Source organism: Triturus cristatus, chromosome 3_2 (assembly GCF_964204655.1).
Source record: "Triturus cristatus chromosome 3_2, aTriCri1.1, whole genome shotgun sequence".
In the NCBI taxonomy this organism is placed as follows: domain Eukaryota; kingdom Metazoa; phylum Chordata; class Amphibia; order Caudata; family Salamandridae; genus Triturus; species Triturus cristatus.
In genome coordinates this window covers 1,221,751,703-1,221,769,284 of record NC_140584.1, presented here as the reverse complement: position 1 = coordinate 1,221,769,284, position 17,582 = coordinate 1,221,751,703, and the positions used below count along the sequence as shown (strand labels likewise).

General features: G+C 46.0%; 1 protein-coding gene across 1 annotated transcript in view; it reads right to left on the bottom strand.

The window, feature by feature from the left end:
* Positions 1-16,156, bottom strand: part of LOC146859507 (CD5 antigen-like) — a 374,661-nt gene extending 358,505 nt beyond the window's left edge. The window contains exons 1-2 of the mRNA XM_085647172.1: positions 16,030-16,156; positions 12,977-13,183 (exon numbers count right to left, since the gene is read on the bottom strand). Of these exons, the coding sequence (XP_085503298.1) occupies positions 12,977-13,183; positions 16,030-16,156 (334 nt within the window). The remainder of the gene's footprint in view (positions 1-12,976; positions 13,184-16,029) is intronic.
* Between the last annotated feature and the right edge of the window lie 1,426 nt (positions 16,157-17,582).

The following is a 17,582-nucleotide window of genomic DNA, read 5'->3' as shown; positions in this document are numbered from 1 at the left end:
AGAAAGATGTTGGCAGCCTACTCAGCAAACCCCAGATTTCAAAGACTGTAATCTCTACTGAAGACGGTTAAAGAACCTGAAACACATGTCTAGAGATCAGCACTATCTGCGCCAACTGTGGCGAAACACTCAAACACTCTTGAAGCAAGCAAGTAACTGAAACTGCACTTACCACAATGCCAGGGGCGAACATTGCTGGGAGGTGAAGCAGTGTGCTCCCACCCCTGTTCCTGTTTAATAGTACTCCTGTGAGTCATTGAGCTAACAAGCTTGTGGATGAAGCACCCGCTTGTCTGTGAGAGGTACCTGATCTGAGAAAGATGTTGGCAGCCTACTCAGCAAAACCCACATTTGAAACACTGTAATCTCTACTGATGACGGTTAAAGAACCAGAAACACGTGTCTAGAGATCAGCACTATCTGTGCCAACTGTGGCGAAACACTCGAACACTCTTGAAGCAAGCAAGAAACTGAAACTGCATTTACCACAATGCCAGGGCCAAAACCTTGCTGGGAGGTGAAGCGGTGTGCTCCCACCCCTGTTCCTGTTTAATAGTACTCCCATGAGTCATTGAGCTGACAAGCTCTTTGTCAGGGTTCTATGGTCCAGACCCGTCAGACCAATATCCACGGAAGCGAAGAGAATGTCTAAACACTCCTGCAGGATATATCCACCTATAGTAGCTAAGATCACAGAGGGTGGAAGGATATCCAGAGGGAGTGGAATGATCAAAAAGAACCACCAGGGATGCGGTTGCAATCATGATAGGATAACTCTGTGTGAAAAAGGACAAAAGGAAATATAAGTATCAAAGAAAATGAAGGAAACAAAGAATTATATACGTGTATATGTATGAGTGGTAACACATATGCTTTCCCAAACTCACCAAAAGCACCTTCAGAAGAGAGGCATAATGTAGGTGTATGTAAATCAATGGAGTACGGGAAGGTACTACTGAGGCTGTTTAGGGGATGATGCGTGCTCCTCAACCAGGCAGGTAACAGAAGAACTTTCACAACGGTGTGAATTCTTAGAAACAAGAGGCCATCCACACAAAAAAATAAAGCAAGTGGTCTCTCCATTGAAAAGGGTTTCTATCCACGATGAGGGGTTCAAGGAATTCCACAGATATGAAGAAGAAAGAAATGAATGTTCTTTCCCAATTAGTAGTCTGTGAAATGCTGCAGCCCCAGTAAATCCTCGTGTAAGGAAAGGTTCCAGTGGCCCAGAGGATATTCGATTTCGATCAGGTGTGAGTTAAACGAGAGTTTGTGTGTAACAAACAAAAAGCGGGCCCGACTCCGAGTATACAAGAAAGACAAGTACTCACTAGCACTCCCAGGAAACAAGCCGCTTTATCCTTGCTGCGATGCTTCTCGCTATTGACGAACTTGGATTACCGCTTTACACCATGTCCGTGAAAAAAGCCTGTGTGCCGTTCCAATCAAAACCAAAAAGCAGTAGTCAGCGCTTCTCTGCGCTCTTCTCAGCTGTCTATAATAAACCAGGTTTTGCCACTATGCATCAGACTGTAACGCGTACTCGCATTACCGGGAGCGGGGCGGTAACAGAAGAGGGAAACAGGCTTCAACGCGTACTCGCATTACCGGGAGCGGGGCGGTGACAGAAGAGGGAAACAGGCTGCAGTGCGTCCTCGCGTTGCTGGTCGTTTGGGAACAAGATAACAAAAGAGAGGCAGACTGCAGCGTGTCCTCGCACTGCAGCGGGATACACCAGGTCCAGGAACAGGATATAACACTAATGAAGGGTCTATTAGCGAGTGGTAGTCTCTAACATCCGCTGTCCTGGTAGAGACCTTCACTCTTCAGATTCAAGCAATTCACAAAAGGGGCGTGGTTCTAACCAAGGAAGGAAGCCAAGCACCGGATAATGGGCGTTGTCTGCCTTTATACCAGAAGTCAGCTGACCTGCATTTCAGAGCAGCATGGGAAAGCATACAGGGTGGTAGCCCTCACAATGCATGATGGGAGATGTAGTTTTGTGAGTGTTGGAAACAGATGGGAACGAGATACAGGAAGCTTGGTGGTTGACAGTTCTCCCCCCTAACGGTCTACTCACTGGTCTAGGTTTAGAGGGGTGTAATGCATGGAATCTTCTCACTAATACTGGGGTATGAACATTCTCTGCAGGTTCCCAGGTTCTGTCTTCAGGGGCATATACCACCCAATCTACTAAGTATTGCAATTTCCCCTTGCATCTGCGAGAATCGATTATATGACTCACTTCATACTCTAATTCCCCTTTGATGATGACAGGGGGTGGGGGTGGCTCCGGACAAGAAGGAGAGACAAAAGGTTTGAGCAGAGAAGTGTGAAAGACAGGGTGTATTTTCATGTCTGAAGGTAATTCAAGTTTCAATGCTACGGGGTTGATTACTTGTAATATTGGGTAAGGTCCCACATATCTTGGTTGTAATTTTCGACGTACAGGTAGTTTCATATTTTTGGTGGACACCCATACCTGATCTCCTGTTTTATAAACTGGCGCAGTGCATCTCTGTTTGTCAGCGTATGTTTTCATGTATTGCTTAGCCTCATACAGCTCATGTTTGGCTTGGTCCCATATTGATAGGAGTAGCTTATGATGCTCCGTGACAGTGGGGACCTTTATCAATGTGGATGGGAGATGAAGAGGAAGGAACTTAGGATGACAGCCTGTAACAAAATAAAAGGGAGAAACCTTGGAGCCGGAGTGCGTAGAATTATTATACGCGAACTCCGCCAACGGGAGGGCTTGGACCCAATCAGGGGTAGTGGTACTGATCAAACACCTCAGAAACTGCTCTAGAGTCTGGTTGGTTCTCTCAGTCTGACTATCTGTTTGCGGATGGTAATCCGAAGAGAGCCGATGGTCTATGTGTAGACGGTTGCACAGGCCATGCCAAAACTTGGATACGAATTGAGGATCTCTGTCGGAGACAATTAAAGAGGGCAAGCCATGCAATCTGGCTACATGTTCAATGAATATGTCTGTGAGCTCTTTGGCCTTAGGGAGTTTTTTGAGCAGTACGAAGTGAGCCATTTTAGATAACATATCTACACCACCAGAATGGTTATAAACCCTTTAGTAACTGGTAGGTCTGAGATAAAGTCCATACTGATAGAGGACCAAGGACAATCTGGGATTGGTAATGGTTGTAACAGGCCAGCGGGAGCACAATGTAATGATTTCTGCCGAGCACACGTGGAAAAAGTCTGGACAAAACTGGTGACGTCCTGATTCATGCCCTTCCACCAAAACCATCTCTGCAAAATTCGGAGTGTCTTTTCTCCCCCAGGATGAGCAGCCATGGGTAATGTGTGGCACCATTTCATGATTATATATCGTGTTTGGTCTGAGGGAAGAAACAGACGTTTTTCATGATAAAACAAACCGTTAACGATGGAGTTCAATGGGTCTGTCAACCAGTCCTCGTGATCCAGCTTGTGGAACTCCTGTTCTAGTAGTACCAAGAAGGAGTTAGAATCAATATCTAGTTGTTCACCCATTGCTATGATCTTATACTCAGGGATAATAGGCACAGGGGTCTCTGTGATGTACCTGAAGTCTTTCCCCATTCGTGACAGAGCATCTGCTTTTCCTTGTCTCACTCCAGGACGAAAAGTTATACCGAAGTCATATTCGCTAAAAAAGGAAACCCATCTCATCTGTCGAGGAGTAAGGGCTCTGGCAAATCTAAAAAATTGCAGATTTCTATGGTCAGAATAGATAGTGATGGTATGAGGTGATCCCAACAAATAATGGCGCCATTCCTGAAATGACATCTTTATGGCCAGGAGTTCTCTTTCACCTATGGTATAGTTCTGTTCCGCTTGAGATAGACTTTTTGAGAAATAGACTACAGGATGGAGGGTGCCAGACTTAGCATCTCTTTGGGACAAAACTCCTCCTACTGCGTATTGTGAGGCATCAGCCTCTACATAATAAGGTTGGGTCTCATCTGCGTGTTTTTTGATGGGTGATGTAGTGAATCTGTTTTTTAGGTCCCAAAAGGCTGTATCTGCAGCAGAGTCCCACTCAAACACCACCCCCTTTTTTAGCAGTCTGGTAATGGGAGCTATCATGTCCGAGAAGTGGTGGATAAAACGTCTATAGAAATTAGCGAATCCTAGAAAGGATTAGTCCTCTCTCACGGTTCTCGGATTTTCCCACTTGGTTATAGCAGACACTTTGGCAGGATCCATATGAATTCCAGCAGGGGAGATCACAAACCCCAAGAAATCTACTTTCTGAGCGTGAAAACAACACTTATCCAATTTAGCGAACAATTGGTTGTGCTGTAGTTTCTGCAGTATCATTTTCACATGTTCTACGTGCTCCTGTTCTGTTTGGGAATAGATGAGGATATCGTTTATATAGACGATGATAAAGATGTCAAGGTATTCCCGGAGTATCTCATTGACGAAGGACTGAAAGGCCGCAGGGGCATTGCATAAGCCAAACGGCATTACACAATATTCGTATAAACCAACCTTAGTGCGGAAGGCCGTCTTCCACTCATCTCCTTCCCGGACTCGGATCAAATGATATGCCCCTTGCAAATCCAGTTTTGTAAAGATTTTGGTCTTACGGACCTGATCCAGAAGGTTGGAGATGAGTGGAAGAGGATTATTTGTTTTTTACCGTCACTTTGTTCAGGGCTCGATAATCCAAGCAGGCTCTTAAGCCTCCCTCTCTCTTGGGAATAAAAAAAAGGGGAGACGACACAGGTGAGGTGGAATGTCTAATAAACACCTTTTTCAACATCTCCTGTATGTATTCGTAGAGATACTTGGTCTCTGGTTCAGTTAGGGCATATATTCTGCTGACCGGCAGATCTGCCCCAGGTATTAAATCGATTCTGCAATCGTAGGCCCTGTGTGGGGGAAGCGCTATGGCCTTCACCTCATCAAAGACACCGGCGTAATCCATATATTCAGCGGGCAAACCCAGGGAATCAGACTTAGAGAGGGCACAACACAAAGGGGCTTGCCACAAAGTGGTTTCCTGATAACAATGAGGTCAAATGAGATAACCTTGGAATGCCCATTGTCACATACCATGATCAGCTCAGGAGTGTGATATGTTATGAGTCCGGAGGACAACTCAGTCCCGTCTACTGCTCTGACTCTTTCAGGTTGCTTCTTAGGAATGAATTCTAACCCAAGAGCCTTGGCTATTGTTATATCCAAGAAATTTCCTGTAGCCCCTGAGTCTATCAAAATAGACATGGATTTTTGGTGCTGGGAGGGCAGAATAAAGACCACAGTGATCGCAAAGTGTTTAGGCACCGATGTTACCACATGTGAGATCTGTAACCATGTCGGACTTGGAGGAGCGATCTCTAAACTCTCCAAGTCTGTTAGTTTTCCTTCAACAGTGCCGCGCCGGCTCTATTCACAGGATTCCTGAATGTACTCTTGGGTTTAACAGGACATTCCTTAGCAAAGTGTCCCCCTTTTCCGCAGTAGAGACATAAATTCAGGTGTCTTCTCTTATCTCTTTCTTCTATAGACAAGGGACCTCTTACTCCTCCGATTTGCATCGGTTTAGTGGAATCTTTAGTCTCTTTCTTTTCGCTACGTGAAAAGAAAAGACGAGGGCATTCTCCTCTGGTTTTTTCTCCTTTCCTTTCCATCAAACGATGGTCTAATTTGACCACTAGGTCTATAAACGAGGAGCAATCCTCAGGGGGATCCACTATTTGAGACAGAATGTCTTTCAGCTCGTGCCTTAGTCCTCTATAAAATAGAGAAGTTCTCTTCTCCTTGAGCCATTGTGTCTCTGTCACTAGCCTATTAAAGGTGGTAATATAGGTTAGTAGATCTTTAGTTTCCTGCCTGAGATTGAGTAACTCATTGTCATTCGCCTGCATATAGGAGTGACGGGCAAAGAGACTTCTCATCCTATCTTTGAAGTGCGTAAGGTTATACAGAATAGGATCGTCATTCTCCACCAGGGGTACCGCCCAAAGGGCAGCGTTTCCACTCAAATAAGAGATAATAAAGGCTATTTTAGCAGCGTCATCCGGGAAGGAGGCGGCCCTAAAGAGAAACTGAAGATGACATTGATTCATAAACACCCTGTACTATTTGTAGTCTCCATTGAACCTTTCTGGCATGGCCAGGGGTGTGTGTGGGGGAGTGACTACTGTCACGTTAACAGGGGCTGTAGTTGGAGATGTGGGCATAATTGTAGATGTAGCAGGGACTTGAAAATGTCCGGGTTGCATATAACTGCGTTTAAACCTAGGATGTGTTTCAGTCACCGAAGCCTCTAACTGTTTTGGGGTTTTTAATACATCTAGTTCCGTTGCAAGGCGGTGATTCTCACCTCGCAACAGTTTGAGTTCCGCTTGTAAATTAACCACTGTAGCTGCCAACTCATTCATGGTGATAGTGGGGTTATCAAGGGTCTGGGACTCGGACATAAGGGCTTCAAGCGATGCCCCTTTGTTCATCTTCGCTCGGGGATAGGATTAGTCATGGGCTTGGCTTTCTGTTGGGATTCTATGGTCCAGACCCGTCAGACCAATATCCACGGAAGCAAAGAGAATGTCTAAACACTCCCGCAGGATATATCCACCTATAGAAGCTAAGATCACAGTGGGTGGAAGGATATCCAGAGGGAGTGGAGAGACCAAAAAGAACCACCAGGGATAAGGTTGCAATCATGATAGGATAACTCTGTGTGAAAAAGGACAAAAGGAAATATAAGTATCAAAGAAGATGAAGGAAACAAAGAATTATATACGTGTATATGTACGAGTGGTAATACATATGCTTTCCCAAACTCACCAATAGCACCTTCAGCAGAGAGGCATAATGTAGGTCTATGTAATTCAATGGAGTACGGGAAGGTACTACTGAGGCTGTTTAGGGGATGATGCGTGCTCCTCAACCAGGCAGGTAACAGAAGAACTTTCACAACGGTGTGAATTCTTAGAAACAAGAGGCCATCCACACAAAAAAATAAAGCAAGTGGTCTCTCCCTTGAAAAGGGTTTCTTTCCACGATGAGGGGTTCAAGGAATTCCACAGATATGAAGAAGAAGGAAATGAATGTACTTTCCCAATTAGTAGTCCGTGAAATGCTGCAGCCCCAGTAAATCCTCGTGTAAGGAAAGGTTCCAGTGGCCCAAAAGATTATTCGATTTCGATCAGGTGTGAGTTAAACGAGAGTTTGTGTGTAACAAGTAAAAAGCTGGCCTGATTCTGAGTTACAAGAAAGACAAGTACTCACTAGCACTCCCAGGAAACTAGCCGCTTTATCCTTGCTGCGATGCTTCTCGCTATTGACGAACTTGGATTACCGCTTTACACCATGTCCGTGAAATAAGCGTGTGTGCCGTTGCAATCAAAACCAAAAAACAGTAGTCAGCGCTTCTCCGCGCTCTTCTCAGCAGTCCATAAGAAACCAGGTTTTGCCACTATGCATCAGACTGCAACGCGTACTCGCGTTACCGGGAGCGGGGCGGTGACAGAAGAGGGAAACAGGCTGCAACGCATACTCGCGTTACCGGGAGCGGGGTGGTGACAGAATAGGGAAACAGGCTGCAGCGCGTCCTCGCATTGCTGAGTGTTTGGGAACAAGATAACAAAAGTGAGGCAGACTGCAGCGCGTCCTTGCACTGCAGCGGGATACACCAGGTCCAGGAACAGGTTATAACACTAATGAAGGGTCTATTAGCGAGTGGTAGTAACTAACATCCACTGTCCTGGTAGAGACCTTCACTCTTCAGATTCAAGCAATTCACAAAAGGGGCGTGGTTCTAACCAAGGAAGGAAGCCAAGCACCGGATAATGGGCGTTGTCTGCCTTTATACCAGAAGTCAGCTGACCTGCATTTCAGAGCAGCATGGGAAAGCAAACATACAGGGTGGTAGTCCTCACAATGCATGATGGGAGATGTAGTTTTGTGAGTGTTGGAAACAGATGGGAACGAGATACAGGAACCTTGGTGGTTGACACTCGTGGATGAAGCACCTGCATGCCTGTGAGAGGTACCTGACTTGAGAAAGATGTTGGCAGCCTACTCAGCAATCCACACTTTTGAAAGACTGTAATTTCTACCTATGACGGTTAAAGAACCAGAAGCACGTGTCTAAAGATCAGCACTATCTGCGCCATCTATGGCGAAACACTCGAACACTCTTGAAGCAAGCAAGTAACTGAAACTGCAATTACCACAATGTCAGGGGTGAACCTTGCTGAGAGGTAAAGCGGTGTGCTCCCACCCCTGTTCCTGTTGAATAGTACTTCCGTGAGTCATTGAGCAGATGAGCTCGTGGATGAAGCACCCCCTTGCCTGTGAGAGGCACCTGATCTGAGAATGATGTTGGCAGAATGCTCAGCAAACCCCACATTTGAAAGACTGTAATCTCTACTGATGGCGGTTAAAGAACCAGAACCACGTGTCTAGGAGTCAGCACTATCTGCATCAAATGTGGCGAAACACTCGAACTCTCTTAAAGCAAGCAAGTAACTGAAACTGCATTTACCACAATGCCAGGGGCGAACCTTGCTGGGAGGTGAAGCGGCATCCTCCCACCCGTGTTCCTGTTTAATAGTTCTCCAGTGAGTCATTGAGCTAACGAGCTCGTGGATGAAGCACCCGCATGCCTGTGAGAGGTACCTGACCTGAGAAAGATGTTGGCAGGCTACTCAGCAAATCCCACATTTGAAAGACTGTAATCTCTACTGATGATGGTTAAAGAACCAGAACCACGTGTCTAGAGATCAGCACTATCTGCGCCAACTGTGGCGAAACACTCAACACTCTTGAAGCAAGCAAGTAACTGAAACTGCATTTACCACAATGCCAGGGGCGAACCTTGCTGGGAGGTGACGCGTGTGCTCCCACCTCTGTTCTTGTTTAATAGTACTCCCGTGAGTCATTGAGCTGACGAGCTCGTGGATGAAGCACCCGCTTGCCTGTGAGAGGTACCTGATCTGAGAAAGATGTTGGCAGCCTACTCAGCAAACCCCACATTTCAAAGACTGTAATCTCTTCTGATGACGGTTAAAGAACCAGAAACACGTGTCTAGAGATCAGCACTATCTGCGCCAACTGCGGCGAAATTCTCTTGAAGCAAGCAAGTAACAGAAACTGCATTTACCACAATGCCAAGGGCGAACCTTGCTGGGAGGTGAAGCGCTGTGCTCCCACCCCTGTTCCTGTTTAACAGTACACCTGTGAGTCATTGAGCTGACGAGCTCGTGGATGAAGCACCCGCTTGCCTGTGAGAGGTACCTGATCTGAGAAAGATGTTGGCAGCCTACTCAGCAAATCCCACATTTGAAAGACTGTAATCTCTACTGATGATGGTTAAAGAACCAGAACCACGTGTCTAGAGATCAGCACTATCTGCGCCAACTGTGGCGAAACACTCAACACTCTTGAAGCAAGCAAGTAACTGAAACTGCATTTACCACAATGCCAGGGGCGAACCTTGCTGGGAGGTGAAATAGTGTGCTCCCACCCCTGTTCCTGTGTAATAGTACTCCCATGAGTCATTGAGCTGGCGAGCTAGTGGATGAAGCACCCGTATGCCTGCCTGTGAAAGGTACCTGACCTGAGAAAGATGTTGACAGCATTCTCAGCAAACCCCACATTTGAAAGACTATAATCTCTACTGATGACGGTTAAAGAAACAGAACCACGTGTCTAGAGATCAGCACTATCTGCGCCAACTGTGACGAAATACTCGAACACTCTTGAAGCAAGCAAGTAACTGAAACTGCATTAACCACAATGCCAGGGGCGAACATTGCTGGGAGGTGTAGCGGTGTGCTCTCACCCCTGTTCCTGTTTAATAGTACTCACTTGAGTCATTGAGCTGATGAGCTCGTGGATGAAGCACCCGCATGCCTGTGAGAGGTACCTGACCTGAGAAAGATGTTGGCAGCCTACTCAGCAAAACCCACATTTGAAACACTGTAATCTCTACTGATGATGGTTAAAGAACCAGAAACACGTGTCTAGAGATCAGCACTATCTGTGCCAACTGTGGTGAAACACTCGAACACTCTTGAAGCAAGCAAGAAACTGAAACTGCATTTACCACAATGCCAGGGCCAAAACCTTGCTGGGAGGTGAAGCGGTGTGCTCCCACCCCTTTTCCCGTTTAATAGTACTCCCATGAGTCATTGAGCTGACAAGCTCATTGTCAGGATTCTATGGTCCAGACCCGTCAGACCAATATCCACGGAAGCGAAGAGAATGTCTAAACACTCCTGCAGGATATATCCACCTATAGTAGCTAAGATAACAGTGGGTGGAAGGATATCCAGAGGGAGTGGAGAGACCAAAAAGAACCACCAGGGATGCGCTTGCAATCAGGACCAATGATAGGATAACTCTGTGTGAAAAAGGACAAAAGGAAATATAAGTATCAAAGAAAATGAAGGAAACAAAGAATTATATACATGTATATGTATGAGTGGTAACACATATGCTTTCCCAAACTCACCAAAAGCACCTTCAGCAGAGAGGCATAATGTAGGTCTATGTAATTCAATGGAGTACGGGAAGGTACTACTGAGGCTGTTTAGGGGATGATGCGTGCTCCTCAACCAGGCAGGTAACAGAAGAACTTTCACAACGGTGTGAATTCTTAGAAACAAGAGGCCATCCACACAAAAAAATAAAGCAAGTGGTCTCTCCCTTGAAAAGGGTTTCTTTCCACGATGAGGGTTCAAGGATTCCACAGATATGAAGAAGAAGGAAAAGAGTGTTCTTTCCCAATTAGTAGTCCGTAAAATGCTGCAGCCCCAGTAAATCCTCGTGTAAGGAAATGTTCCAGTGGCCCAGAGGATATTTGATTTCGATCAGGTGTGAGTTAAACTAGAGTTCGTGTGTAACAAACAAAAAGTGGGCCTGACTCCGAGTATACAAGAAAGACAAGTACTCACTAGCACTCCCAGGAAACTAGCCGCTTTATCCTTGCTGCGATGCTTCTCGCTATTGACGAACTTGGATTACCGCTTTACACAATGTCCGTGAAAAAAGCCTGTGTGCCGTTCCAATCAAAACCAAAAAGCAGTAGTCAGCGCTTCTCCGCGCTCTTCTCAGCTGTCCATAATAAACCAGGTTTTGCCACTATGCATCAGACTGTAACGCGTACTCGCGTTACCGGGAGCGAGGCGGTGACAGAAGAGGGAAACAGGCTTCAACGCGTACTCGCGTTACCGGGAGCGGGGCGGTGACAGAAGAGGGAAACAGGCTGCAGCGCGTCCTCGCGTTGCTGGTCGTTTGGGAACAAGATAACAAAAGAGAGGCAGACTGCAGCGCGTCCTCGCACTGCAGCGGGATACACCAGGTCCAGGTACAGGATATAACACTAATGAAGGGTCTATTAGCGAGTGGTAGTCTCTAACATCCGCTGTCCTGGTAGAGACCTTCACTCTTCAGATTCAAGCAATTCACAAAAGGGGCGTGGTTCTAACCAAGGAAGGAAGCCAAGCACCGGATAATGGGCGTTGTCTGCCTTTATACCAGAAGTCAGCTGACCTGCATTTCAGAGCAGCATGGGAAAGTATACAGGGTGGTAGCCCCACAATGCATGATGGGTGATATAGTTTTGTGAGTGTTGGAAACAGATGGGAACGAGATACAGGAAGCTTGGTGGTTGACAGTTCTCCCCCCTAATGGTCTACTCACTGGTCTAGGTTTAGAGGGGTGTAATGCATGGAAACTTCTCACTAAAACTGGGGCATGAACGTTCTCTGCAGGTTCCCAGGTTCTGTCTTCAGGGGCATATACCACCCAATCTACTAAGTATTGCAATTTCCCCTTGCATCTGCGAGAATCGATTATACGCCTCACTTCATACTCTAATTCCCCTTTGATGGTGACAGGGGGTGGGGGTGGCTCCGGAGAAGAAGGAGAGACAAAAGGTTTGAGCAGAGAAGTGTGAAAGACAGGGTGTATTTTCATGTCTGAAGGTAATTCAAGTTTCATTGCTACGGGGTTGATTACTTGTAATATTGGGTAAGGTCCCACATATCTTGGTTGTAATTTTTGAGTTCCAGCTAGTTTCATATTTTTGGTGGACACCCATACCTGATCTCCTGTTTTATAAACTGGCGCAGGGCATCTCTGTTTGTCAGCGTATGTTTTCATGTATTGCTTAGCCTCATACAGCTCATGTTTGGCTTGGTCCCATATTGATAGGAGTAGCTTATGATGCTCCGTGACAGTGGGGACCTTTATCAATGTGGATGGGAGATGAAGAGGAAGGAACTTAGGATGACAGCCTGTAACAAAATAAAAGGGAGAAACCTTGGAGCCGGAGTGCGTAGAATTATTATACGCGAACTCCGCCAACGGGAGGGCTTGGACCCAATCAGGGGTAGTGGTACTGATCAAACACCTCAGAAACTGCTCTAGAGTCTGATTGGTTCTCTCGATCTGACCATCTGTTTGCGGATGGTAATCCGAAGAGAGCCGATGGTCTATGTGTTGACGGTTGCACAGGCCATGCCAAAACTTGGATACAAATTGAGGATCTCTGTCGGAGACAATTACAGAGGGCAAGCCATGCAATCTGGCTACATGTTCAATGAATATGTCTGTTAGCTCTTTGGCCTTAGGGAGTTTTTTGAGCGGAACGAAGTGAGCCATTTTAGATAACATATCTACAACCACCAGAATGGTTATAAACCCTTTACTAACTGGTAGGTCCGAGATAAAGTCCATACTGATAGAGGACCAAGGACAATCTGGGATTGGTAATGGTTGTAACAGGCCAGCGGGAGCACAATGTAATGATTTCTGCCGAGCACATGTGGAACAAGTCTGGACAAAACTGGTGACGTCCTGATTCATGCCCTTTCACCAAAACCATCTCTGCAAAGTTCGGAGTGTCTTTTCTCCCCAGGATGAGCAGCCATGGGTAATGTGTGGCACCATTTCATGATTATATATCGTGTTTGGTCTGAGGGAAGAAACAGACGTTTTTCATGATAAAACAAACCTTTAACGATGGAGTTCAATGAGTCTGTCAACCAGTCCTCTTGATCCAGCTTGTGGAACTCCTTTTCTAGTAGTACCAAGAAGGAGTTAGAATCAATATCTAGTTGTTCACCCATCGCTATGATCTTATGCTCAGGGATAATAGGCACAGATGTACCTGAAGTCCTTCCCCAATCGTGACAGAGCATCTGCTTTTCCTTGTCTAACTCTGGAAAGAAAAGTTATAACGACGTCATATTCGCTGAAAAAGGAAACCCATCTCATCTGTCGAGGGGTAAGGGCTCTGGCAGACCTAAAAAATTGCAGATTTCTATGGTCAGAATAGATAGCGATGGTATGAGGTGATCCCAACAAATAATGGCGCCATTCCTGAAATGCCATCTTTATGGCCAGGAGTTCTCTTTCACCTATGGTATAGTTCTGTTCCGCTTGAGATAGAGTTTTTGAGAAATAGGCTACAGGATGGAGGGTGCCAGACTTAGCATCTCTTTGGGACAAGACTCCTCCTACTGCGTATTGTGAGGCATCAGCCTCTACATAATAAGGTTGGGTCTCATCTGCGTGTTTTTTGATGGGTGCTGTAGTGAATCTGTTTTTTAGGTCCCGAAAGGCTGTATCTGCAGCAGAGTCCCACTCAAACACCACCCCCTTTTTTAGCAGTCTGGTAATGGGAGCTATCATGTCCGAGAACTGGTGGATAAAACGTCTATAGAAATTAGCGAATCCTAGAAAGGATTGTACCTCTCTCACGGTTCTCGGATTTTCCCACTTGGTTATAGCAGACACTTTGGCAGGATCCATATGAATTCCAGCAGGTGAGATCACAAACCCCAAGAAATCTACTTTCTGAGCGTGAAAACAACACTTATCCAATTTAGCGAACAATTGGTTGTCCTATAGTTTCTGCAGTATCATTTTCACATGTTCTACGTGCTCCTGTTCTGTTTGGGAATAGATGAGAATATCGTTTATATAGACGATGATAAAGATGTCAAGGTATTCCCGGAGTATCTCATTGACGAATAACTGAAAGGCCGCAGGGGCACTGCATAAGCCAAACGGCATTACACAATATTCGTATAAACCGACCTTAGTGCGGAGGCCGTCTTCCACTCATCTCCTTCCCGGACTCGGATTAAATGATATGCCTCTCGCAAATCCAGTTTTGTAAAGATTTTGGCCTTACGGACCTGATCCAGAAGGTTGGAGATGAGTGGAAGAGGGCATTTGTTTTTTACCGTCACTTTGTTCAGGGCTCGATAATCCAAGCAGGCTCTTAAGCCTCCCTCTCTCTTGGGAATAAAAAAAAGGGGAGACGACACAGGTGAGATGGAATGTCTAATAAACCCCTTTTTCAACATCTCCTGTATGTATTCGTAGAGATACTTGGTCTCTGGTTCAGTTAGGGCATATATTCTGCTGACTGGCAGATCTGCCCCAGGTATTAAATCGATTCTGCAATCATAGGCCCTGTGTGGGGGAAGTGCTATGGCCTTCACCTCATCAAAGACACCGGCGTAATCCACATATTCAGCGGGCAAACTCAGGGAATCGGACGTAGAGAGGGCACAACACAAAGGGGCTTGCCACAAAGTGGTTTCCTGATAACAATGTACCAGACAATAGGGAAATCTTAAGGTTATCTTTCTAGACACCCAATCTATGTTTGGATTGTCTACTTGAAGCCAGGGTACCCCAAGGATGGCTCCGAATGTGGGGGTGTCAATGAGGTCAAATGAGATAACCTCGGAATGCCCATTGTCACATACCATGATCAGCTCAGGAGTGTGATATGTTATGAGTCCGGAGGACAACTCAGTCCCGTCTACTGCTCTGACTCTTTCAGATTGCTTCTTAGGAATGAATTCTAACCCAAGAGCCTTGGCTATTGTTATATCCAAGAAATTTCCTGTAGCCCCTGAGTCTATCAAAATAGACATGGATTTTCGGTGCTGGGAGGGCAGAATAAAGACCACAGTGATCGCAAAGTGTTTAGGCACCGATGTTACCACATGTGAGATCTGTAACCATGTCGGACTTGGAGGAGCGATCTCTAAACTCTCCAAGTCTGTTAGTTTTCCTTCAAAAGTGCAGCACCGGCTCTATTCACAGGATTCCTGAATGTACTCTTGGGTTTAACAGGACATTCCTTAGAAAGTGTCCCCCTTTTCCGCAGTAGAGACATAAATTCAGGCGTCTTTGCTTATCTCTTTCTTCTATAGAAAAGGGACCTCTTACTCCTCCGATTTGCATCGGTTCAGTGGACTCTTTAGTCTCTTTCTTTTCGCTACGTGAAAAGAAAAGACGAGGGCATTCTCCTCTGGTTTATTCTCCTTTCCTTTCCATCAAACGATGGTCTAATTTGACCACTAGATCTATAAACGAGGAGCAATCCTCAGGGGGATCCACTATTTGAGACAGAATGTCTTTCAGCTCGTCCCTTAGTCCTCTATAAAATAGAGAAGTTCTCTTCTCCCGGGCCATTGTGTCTCTGTCACTAGCCTATTAAAGGTGGTAATATAGGTTAGTAGATCTTTAGTTTCCTGCCTGAGGTTGAGTAACTCATTGTCACTCGCCTGCATATAGGAGTGACGGGCAAAGAGACTTCTCATCCTATCTTTGAAGTGCGTAAGATTATACAGAATAGGATCGTCATTCTCCACCAGGGGTACCGCCCAAAGGGCAGCGTTTCCACTCAAATAATAGATAATAAAGGCTATTTTAGCAGCGTCGTCCGGGAAGGAGGCGGCCCTACAGAGAAACTGAAAATGGCATTGATTCATAAACACCCCTACTATTTGTAGTCTCCACTGAACCTTTCCGGCATGGCCAGGGGTGTGTGGGGGGGAGTGACTACTGTCACTTTAACAGGGGCTGTAGTTGGAGATGTGGGCGTGAGTGTAGCTGTAGCAGGGACTTGAAAATGTCCGGGTTGCATATAACTGCGTTTAAACCTAGGATGTGTTTCAGTCACCATAGCCTCTAATTGTTTTTGGGTTTTTAATGCATCTAGTTCCATTGCATCTAGTTCCATTGCAAGGCGGTGATTCTCACCTCGCAACAGTTTGAGTTCCGCTTGTAAATTGACCACTGTAGCTGCCAACTCATTCATGGTGATAGTGGGGTTTTTAAGGGTCTGGGACTCGGACATAAGGGCTTCAAGCGATGCCCCTTTGTTCATTTTTGCTCGGGGGATAGGATAAGTTGTGGGCTTGGCTTTCTGTTGGGATTCTATGGTCCAGACCCGTCAGACCAATATCCACGGAAGAGAAGAGAATGTCTAAAAACTCCCGCAGGATATATCCACCTATAGAAGCTAAGATCACAGTGGGTGGAAGGATATCCAGAGGGAGTGGAGAGACCAAAAAGAACCACCAGGGATGCGGTTGCAATCATGATAGGATACCTCTGTGTGAAAAAGGACAAAAGGAAATATAAGTATCAAAGAAGATGAAGGAAACAAAGAATTATATACGTGCATATGTAGGGAAAGGTTCCAGTGGCCCAGAGGATATTCGATTTTGATCAGGTGTGAGTTAAACAAGAGTTTGTGTGTAACTAACAAAAAGCTGGCCTGATTCCGAGTATACAAGAAAGACAAGTACTCACTAGCACTCCCAGGAAACTAGCCGCTTTATCCTTGCTGCGATGCTTCTCGCTATTGACGAACTTGGATTACCGCTTTACACCATGTCCGTGAAATAAGCGTGTGTGCCGTTGCAATCAAAACCAAAAAGCAGTAGTCAGCGCTTCTCCGCGCTCTTCTCAGCAGTCCATAAGAAACCAGGTTTTGCCACTATTCATCAGACTGCAACGCGTACTCGCGTTGCCGGGAGCGGGGCGGTGACAGAAGAGGGAAACAGGCTGCAAATCGTACTCGCGTTACCGGGAGCGGGGCGGTGACAGAAGAGGGAAACACGCTGCAGCGCGTCCTCGCGTTGCTGAGCTTTTGGGAACAAGATAACAAAAGTGAGGCAGACTGCAGCGCGTCCTCGCACTGCAGCGGGATACACCAGGTCCAGGAACAGGATATAACACTAATGAAGGGTCTATTAGCGAGTGGTAGTAACTAACATCTGCTGTCCTGGTAGAGACCTTCACTCTTCAGATTCAAGCAATTCACAAAAGGGGTGTGGTACTAACCAAGGAAGGAAGCCAAGCACCGGATAATGGGCTTTGTCTGCCTTTATAGTTTATACCAGAAGTCAGCTGACCTGCATTTCAGAGCAGCATGGGAAAGCATACAGGGTGGTAGTCCTCACAATGCATGATGGGAGATGTAGTTTTGTGAGTGTTGGAAGCAGATGGGAACGAGATACCGGAAGCTTGGTGGTTGACACTCGTGGATGAAGCACCTGCATGCCTGTGAGAGGTACCTGACCTGAGAAAGATGTTGGCAGCCTACTCAGCAATCCCCACTTTTAAAGGACTGTAATTTCTACTGATGACAGTTAAAGAACCAGAAGCACGTGTCTAAAGATCAGCACTATCTGCGCCAACTATGGCGAAACACTCGAACACTCTTGAAGCAAGGAAGTAACTGAAACTGCAATTACCACAATGTCAGGGGTGAACCTTGCTGAGAGGTGAAGCGGCATCCTCCCACC